The following is a 9,384-nucleotide window of genomic DNA, read 5'->3' on the forward strand; positions in this document are numbered from 1 at the left end:
TGCGTTTCGAAAAGCATCGATACGCCAATGACATCAACGCACGAGTCTAACAAACACCGAGAAAATTCCAACATGTCCGCGATCGGTGAAACGCACGGAAAACAATCGAACGACTCGTGAATTTCACGCTGGATCGGTGGAAAATCTGACCGAAAGTAATAGAAATTCGCCAAACGAAATTTGTTAAATTGATATGAGTCAATGTAATAGATTAACTATTTTTCGAAATTTTGCTTGGATTTGAAAACGTGTAAAATTACTATAGACTCAATGGTGGTTTCGTTCAGAGTTTGGATTAATTTATTATTTTGTAACGAGTGTGGAAAGAATTTAGTAACCATTCTGTGCTTTGATGTTGATTCTATCTTTGTGAAAGATAATTTGAAGTATTAGAGTTTTCAAAGAAAATTTTCCACGCGAGTTGGTCGATTTTTCCTAATTTCAAGGTCCTTTTATACGAACAATGATGAAATCGAACACGCAAATATTAAATGGCGATTTATTTACTCGAATGTTTCGTTCGTCTCGGCGTGTATATAATATAATAACAATACCTATGTGACAATAGTCACCAAATACCTAGAATTTTAATTTTGAGCGAGAACACGGCGCGAATAAGTCGACAGAGGCAAACAAAACATTTTTTAATCAAATTTTCGATCGAATGAAATCTACGACTAGAATATTAACGCTAGAACTGCTATTTGTACCAAAGGAATTAAACGATAGATACTCGAAGAGACGCATAATGCAATGGGAATAAATGTTTGTTCACTCAATTGAAAAATTCAGTCATTTTGCAATTTTTATTAGAAATTACTCAATTTAATTGATTCAATCTTTCTCAAACGGAACACAAACGTGTGCAAATCGTTCAAAAATGGGGATAAGCTTGCAAGAAACATAGGAATTCCCAGGAAATTTTCAATTTTCAATAAAATTAATATTAAATAAAAATAATTGGGATACAGAAAGCTCTGTTGCTCAATTTTCGTCCCAAATTCAACGCATTACCGACGGTAAACGTGTAGTCTCGTTTTAAAAGTGTTTTTCATGTAATGTTTTCGATAATACAATCCACATATAGCTCCTGAAAATTTCAGCAAACTATATTTATTACAAAAATATCTATCACATCTTTAGTATACACACATGGAAGGAATTCTATATGATCATCCATTGTATAGGAAAGTTTGAACAAAAATGCCCCGTTGTTAATCTGAAAATTCGAATTTCAAATAAAATTTTGTTCCTCGTTTACAGTTGCATTTCGTTTCTTCAGTCTGCGTTAAAACACCCTCTCGTTTTACAAGTAATTTCTCTATAAACAGTTCTAATATTATCCACATGTAGCTCCCGAAAATTTCAGCAAACTATATTAATTACAAAAATATCACTATAAAATCAATCACCATATTTTAATAAAAATGCCCCATCATGTGTTAAAATATATTTCCCCAATTTCGTCGATGTTACCTAAATTTCCAATCGATTACACCATTCCCCCACCATCCTAATGTTATCAATAATCCTACGAAGATTCTTCCAGCCAGGCAATGGAACGTTCGGATACCAGAGATGATATTTTCGTCGGAAATTGGTGAAATGTTTTCCCATTTTCGCGTGTTCGTTTTTTTTTTTTCACACCGATCCAAGGTCCCAGTGGTTCTCGGTACGTCGTTCTCCCCCTCCCCGGTCCCCTCAGGCCGCGGCTTTTCTATTTACTGTTGTGATTGTGCTCGGAATTTGGAAAGACTTGGCTTCCTTCGACCTTTGCCAAAGTCTTTTTTCTCCCTCTTCGGGCCAAAGACGCCGAGGGTTCGCTTTAATCGACTCTGGAATGCGAGCGCCGTTTCTGCCAGAATTTCGCGTCGCGCGGTCGCGCGGATTTCTCGAAACTCGAGGCTGTTCCACTCTCGAGGTCGCGGTGAGAAATTTTGCGCGATAGTTTGGTTTAGTTTACGTTCATCCTTCGATCCATTTCGCGTCGATCCTCGTGCCTACCCGGTCCGTTTTTCATTGTCCGCTCCGCGAGTGTTTGCAGATCGTCCAAGAAGAATCGAGAATATCAGTCTTCTGAAATGCAAGGTAAACGTATCCTCCGGGAGCCTTCGACTTTCCCCCCATTTTCCAGAATTATAATTCACAGTGATCAGATTTTCTAGGAAAAGTTCCGTCGTGCTTCTCCGTTGGGTGAAACTTTCGATATTTTTGTGGTTCCAGGGACTCTGGGGGACTCTGGGGGGGGGGGCGTTATAGGGGGGTTCCAGAGCTTTTGTGAGAAAAATTAAGCTAGCAATTATTTATGTCGCGCCTAAGAGCGAGAAAGAAATTTCGATTTCGGTGTTCTGTTGGCGCAGTGTATCTCAACCCCAGCTCGTTCCCATCTAAAAGAGTTTATTAATTTTTATTTAATTAAAACGGAGCTTAACTTTTGGAACTTTGTTAATTTTGCTTAATTTGTGTTTTCGAGGAAGGAAGCGTATTTTTCACGAGGGTGTGGCACAAGTAAATTACTATTGTAAAATCGAAAGGCTAGGAGCATCCCCGGTGCTGTTTGCGCAGAGTTTGTTTAATTAATTCCATTTAATCGCTCCCTTCGTGGTTTCAGTGAACATTCGATTCTTTTCATAATGCTTAATATTATATAATATCGATATCTCGAAAGTCAAATGTATTAACACAATAAATTGATAATATTGTTATTGTTTACCAGTGTCCTCGCAGGAGGATGTAAATTATTTATCTTCTGAATATATCTTTGCGTTGTTGGGAACGAAGTTCACCTTTCTTCATAATACTGGGACGGTTACGAGTTTTTGATAGCAACCGGAAGATTAGATCAAATAAAGCTGAGATTTCTATGGAAAATAATTGTGTTCCTCCCCGTTTCGCAGATCGTTCAGAATTTTTTTTTCCCCCGTAAATATGTATCGATATAATTTTTCTAGATTTTTATTAGTTTATTGCACGATAAAGTTGGTCTTTCGCAGATTTGAATATTCCACGAGCCGTTAAATTATTGAGCACTCGAATGTTCTCGTAACGCGTCGCTATATATTTATTTATCCATAGTATCGGTGTAATATTTTGGTAATACTTTTCCTTGACTCATTCAGTAGTTTTTATAACTCCTTGAACGCTCGCTGGGGGACAGGAGGGGAGAAATACAGTCCCGATTGAGAAATTGTTGTAGTACGTTTGAATTTTAATACAGACAATAATCCATCGTTTGTAAGTAAATTTTAATTTAATATTAATTAGTAAGAAACTTTTCTTAGAGTTACAATCCTTGTTTTTAACCCTCAACTGGATTAATGGGACCTCCACAGATTAATTAATTAAAAATTTATATAATCCTCCATTAATTCATCGTTTTCTAAATGCTTTCAAGCAAAGTTGATTTCCATTTACCAATTTGATAAGAAACAACATCAAGTGAAATAATTCAACCGAGATTGAGAGCCCACTTAAGGGTTAATATCCAAAAGTAAAGTGAGATGTCGAATATATTGCACATTTTCCAACGTTTTCACCCAAATCTCAATTTAATTAATTTGCATTCCAAGTTTCAAGGTTTCCAATCAACTTATTACTATCGTTAATTTTACAAGCTCGAATTGCGTATCGAGAAGAAGGGGTTGCGTGGAAATTGTCGAAGTTTGAGAAACGCTGACGCAAATTCACGATTGATAGCATTACCCATTACGAAAACGCGATTTATGGTCGAAAAGACGCGTTTCCTTTCACGTCGAGCAGAGTTCAGAGGCAATTTTTATTGCACCGTGCAGTAAGTAGCAGAGTAATTGCGTTGTTGGGATTGGCGGAGGTTTTCGACGAGGGGGAGGGAAAAGCCTTCGTTCCTTTTGCAAGGGTTGTTTGTTTTCGGCCGGTTCCCGGGGTGGGGTACCGCTCGTAGAACGAAGAGAAAGACGCGTACCGAGGCTGCTTTGAATTTTATTTATGGTCGCAGTCTCACGGGGCAGAAACGGACAATAAGATTTTCGCCAGAAGTCAAAGGCGGAATCTCCCAACCCGGCCTAACGTCGACGGGGTTCGAAAGTGTGCTCCACTTGAATAAATTAGCTGGCTCGTGGGCCCCTTAACCCTGGAACCGTTCTACCTTCGACCGGGGAAATCGCCAAAACGACTGCCCTAAAAGACAAGGACGCACGATCGTTTGCAAATTCGTTCCTGGAACTGTTTCGCGAGTACCACGATCCTCCAAAGACAAAGAAATATGGTCGATCGACGTTACAGGACGACACTCTCACCAAATAATTAAAATACCAAACCCTTGCACTCCAAAAACTAATTTTAGTAAAATTAAGTGGTCACTTTAATGCATTTTTGATGAATATTCAAATTGTCCTTTTCTCCAGAGAAATTTATAAATGTTTGCAATTTTAAATTTCTTCATTTGGTTCGTTAATTAGTCTTAGTACAGATAAAGCTTAAATCCAGAGTGCAAAGGGTTAACGAACCAATTGATCGCATATCTCAAAACTTGCAAAAGAATCGTTCTGTATCCACATGTATATCTTTGTATTTCTAGATTTCTACATTTTTGTCAATATTTGTAGTAATTGGTAGATTTAAATCACCGAAATGCCAGAATCAGGTCTGGTAAATATTGAAAATTTTAATTTTAATTACGTAAATATTGAACATAAATAATCAGAGTCGATATAGCGAGTCCTGTAAAATTTTCTACGACGATTCGACGGTTCCGTTTGTTGTTCTGGTCGAATAAATTAGCCTGACCGTGTTCCCGTTCACGAAGGATTTGTTCTTGCAAGGGCGTCAAAGGCAAAAGGACGACGATGGCAACGTGGCAAACATTGTGAAGTAATTTTACCGAGAATTCGCTTTTGGAGCTCACCTTCGAGCAGGCATAAGCTATTTGTCGCCAGCCGCGGTACCCTTCTTCCTGGAAATTCGCATAAATGCCCAACCCTTTTCGACCTCATTGTGCGATCGCTTTTCACCTGTTTCTTTATCCTATTCAAATTTTGCGACGACTCGACGGTGGAATATTTCCCATCTGCTCCCCTCTCCCCCCCCACCCACCCTGCAATAGTAATTTACGATTTACTTTAGTACCCATTTGCAACTTATTTGCTGGTCGGTTTGAATTATTATCATTGGAAATTCCTTTTATAACAGTATCGGCTAACCGTATATAATGCCCGCTATAAAACGAACGATATCTCGTTTATAGTTGATTTTACGGCGAAAGTGTGTATAAAACAAAATGGCGGAAATTACATTTCGAAACTCTTTTGTTCCACAAAAAATTTTGGTTGGATCGACGGTACCCGAGATATATCACAAAATAAACGGCGAAGTTTCGGTTTAATTAGCGGCAGACAATTAAAAAATTAAATGAAAATTTGAATCTCTTTTCTACTGTACTTTAGGGCGGTATATTTAAGTAACTGACTTTATTATAAATAAAGAGAAAAATAGGGAAGTGGTGAAAAGATATCTTCTCAGGTCATTTATGGGCCATGCATTTAATATGCAAAAATATAAGAAATACTTAAAGCAAGATACGAATTATTATATTTAAGGGTAGAGACAAACTACGAATCTCTGATTTAGAATATTCAAACTCGTTTCGTAATTTCACCGAGAACAGACCGTCCATCGTTGGCTAGACAATAATATCTCTATTTCTCTAAGCAGAGTGACAAGATGCGAGGGAACTGGGACACGGCGGAGCCTCTGGTACACGCGCCAAATCAGCAGCGGCAGCAACAGCAACAGACCATCGTCGAGGAGCAAAATCATCCCCTCCATTCGCCAACCACGCCCGCTTGGAGTATCGCCGATAGAATCGTGGTGAGTAATCGCTTCAGCCCCCCACCGATCGAATCTCCTCTCGTTTCCCTTCTCGCTCCCTCGTTTAACTTATTCACCCCTCTCCGGTCCGTTTGCATCTCGCCCTCGTTCACCCCTCGCGTTACCGTCCTCTGTTTTTCATCCCCCCACGATCCTCTCTTTGTCTTTCCCATCCATCCCCTTTCGCTCTCGCGATCGACAAAATGTCGTTTCGCTCTCGGTTCGATGGACCCTTGGATGCCCTTCCTCCATAGGCTGCCTCTCGAAAACTCTACGCTTTCTCTCCTTGGCTGATTCGACAGTCTTCTTCCTCCACCAAAGGTTCACTCTCGAGTAATTTCACGTAAAAAAAATCCATCTTTACATTTTTAACATTGGTCCCTCGTAAACATTCTGGAAAACACTGTCAAACACATAGAATTTTTCTTTCTTAGTCCAGTGGCGCGAGATATCTGTAACACCTATTATATTACACTTGCACACCCTGTTAAGGGTTCAGTCTTGGGTAATTTCACGTAAAAAATATCCATCTTTACATTTTGAACATTGGTCTCTGGCAAGCATTCTGGAAAGACACTGTGGAAATTTTTTTTTACATTTGCACCCCTCCTTTGTACCTTAACCCCTTGACGTTCGATTTAATTTCAAATAATTCGATAACTTATACTATTTAATCTTGTTTAAATTTGTTCGTACAATGGCCACGAAAAAGAATTTATTTTACGATCACCTCTTGAAAAGAGTATTGATTTTAACATCTAAGACTCGATGACAAGTAGACTCATGTTTGTGAAACCTGACATCAAGAATTCGACATTGTACGAGTCAAGGGGTTATTATTCTACAAGTCTTTAGTGATTTATTTTTGCTTTTCATTCACCATTCTGACTCTATCGAATAACATTGCTTCGCAGAAGGAAGAGCCAACGGAGGACAAGAACAACGATTCAGGCGTGTCGCCCGATCATTATAACAGCAACTCGGTGTCGCCAAGGAGCAGACGTTCCTCGTCCACAGCGAACTGTAGCCTGTCACCAGGAAGCGCCACGTCGCAGGACTCGAACAACATGCAGTGCAGCACGTTCGATTACAGCCCGCAGCGGATGTTCAAGAATTGTGGCGGTTCGCCGCTTGAATTCGCGAGGCATCGTTCGATGGACGACCACCGAACGGAACAGGCCATGGACGTTGTATCCAGCACGGTGAAGCCGTCCAACGAAGATGCTGAACTCAGCCAGGACCTCTTGCAATGTCCGATCTGCACCTTCTCCTCCATGAACAGGTAAATTATCAAATCTCCACCTTTGGTAGTCCCAACGATTTATTAAAATTTTAGAAGAGAAAGGAAACATAAATCGACGCTCGAAAATCCAGAAGTCTTTGCAAGCAATGTCATCTTCAAATCTTCAGAAGAAGTTAACTTAACCCTTAAGTGGACTCTCAATCTCAACTGAATTATTTTACTTAGTGTTGATTTTTATCAAATTCGGTAAATGGAAATCAATTTTAAAGCATTTAACAAATAGTGAACTAACGGAGGATTACATAAATTTTCAAATAATTACATTTACATATATTAAATAATTATTAGTTTAAACCTGCAGAGATCCCAATGATCCACTTGAGGGTATCCATTATAGATACACATATGCATACTAATATACGACAACGATAACGTTTAGATAGCTGTCGACACACAGAAACACAACTATTCTACAGAGAACCATAAGAAAACTCATCTAAACAGTAAATGCTTCGATCTAACTAGGATCATCTGAATGCATTTATCATCCTTTCCAAAAGTCTTGCAAGCACCCAACGTCATTTTCAGATCCGAAGAATATAACTTAAATCATACAAAAGATAAAATGTCTCCATTTGTTTTCGAATAATCCAATACCAGCACGAAGAACGAAGAACCCATCGACGTAGCAAAAAATGATTAAAACCCCGGTTTTATGACGCAGGTTAACGTTCACGGAGCACCTGGCGACGCACTGCGCGACGAAATGCGAGACGCCGGATTTCACGAAGACGATACTGGACCAGTTGACGGCCTCCGGGTCGATCCAGGACGAGAGTCGATCGTCGCCCACGCAGGGCGAGCGTTCGGAGCACGAGTCCGAGGAGGCGGACGAGCCGGGTCTCCGCGTGCCCCGCGTGAACTCTCAGGGAAGAGTGAAAACTTTCAGGTGCAAGCAGTGCAACTTCGTGGCGATCACGAAGCTCGAGTTCTGGGAGCACAGTCGGGGCCACATAAAGGCGGAGAAGCTGCTCACATGCCCCAAGTGCCCGTTCGTCACCGAGTACAAGCATCACCTGGAGTACCATCTGCGCAATCACTTCGGCTCGAAGCCGTTCAAGTGCGACAAGTGCTCGTATTCGTGCGTGAACAAGTCGATGCTCAACAGCCATCTGAAGTCCCACTCGAACGTCTATCAATACAGGTGCGCGAACTGCTCGTACGCGACCAAGTACTGTCACTCGTTGAAGCTGCACTTGAGAAAGTACTCCCATCAGCCGGCGATGGTGTTGAACGCGGATGGATCGCCAAATCCGTTGCCGATCATCGACGTCTACGGGACGCGTCGGGGCCCCAAGCAAAAGTCCTTCGTCAAATCCCAGGACGACGGTTCCCCGAACGTCACTGTGCCCACCAACAACAACAACAACAACCTCCAGACTCCTCTGTCCTCCCCTCGAATGATGCCTCCTCGGATAGCACCGCCTCAGATATCTCCTCCCCAAATATCCCCTGTGAGCCACCATCTTCCCAATCCTCTGAACGGCCTGAACTGCATGAACGGAGTGCCCCAGGTGCCCTCGATGATGGCGTTCCCCTACAGCCAACTGTTCGCCAGCTTCCCCCTCGCCGCGACGCGATTCTCCGCGGACGAGAACATGCCCGAGAATCACATGGACCGCCTGAAGAGCACCGTTCTGATGGAGTACGCGAAGGCGATCGACGACGAGAGGATCAAGGACGAGTTCCCGCAGGATCTCGCGATCAGGTGCTTCGGGGCGCCCAGCATACCCACGAACGACGCGTTCAAACCGAGCGACGTCACGTCAGCTGCGTTGCCCGACCAGGAACAGTACTCTGAGACGAAGGCGACGCCGTTGGACCTCAGCAAACCGGAGCAAACCGGATGCGTCCAAGGCAGAGCGCCTGCAAGCTCCCCCAGAGCAACAGGCACGAGCAGACGCAAGGGAAGAGCCGTGAAACTCGAGCGCAGGGTCATCGAGGAGGACACGGACGACGAGTCCCAGCAACCACACGAGGAACCAGAGAGCTTCGAGCCTCCAGCAGCCAGCAGTCCAGGTTCCAGGGAGGAGAAAGATAGCAAAGATGGAGGATTGGGGGTCAGCAACGAGTTCACCTGCCAGTACTGCGAGATCGCGTTCGGAAACGTGGTGATGTACACCGTGCACATGGGCTATCACGGTTACAAGGATCCTTACACGTGCAACATGTGCGGACACCAGTGCACCGACAAGGTGTCCTTCTTCCTGCACATCGCCAGGTCGAAGCATTCGTAG

At 42.3% G+C, this 9,384-nt stretch overlaps 1 protein-coding gene across 1 annotated transcript; it reads left to right on the plus strand.

Moving 5' to 3' along the window:
- The first annotated feature begins 5,697 nt into the window (after window positions 1-5,697).
- On the plus strand, window positions 5,698-9,384 carry LOC122400561 (protein hunchback). Its single transcript, XM_043402084.1, has 3 exons — window positions 5,698-5,844; window positions 6,759-7,126; window positions 7,812-9,384. The coding sequence occupies exons 1-3, from the start codon at window positions 5,698-5,700 to the stop codon at window positions 9,382-9,384; spliced, it is 2,088 nt and encodes a 695-aa protein (XP_043258019.1).

Source organism: Colletes gigas, unplaced genomic scaffold (assembly GCF_013123115.1).
Source record: "Colletes gigas isolate AHSC1104 unplaced genomic scaffold, ASM1312311v1 Colletes_gigas_Sc00002, whole genome shotgun sequence".
In the NCBI taxonomy this organism is placed as follows: domain Eukaryota; kingdom Metazoa; phylum Arthropoda; class Insecta; order Hymenoptera; family Colletidae; genus Colletes; species Colletes gigas.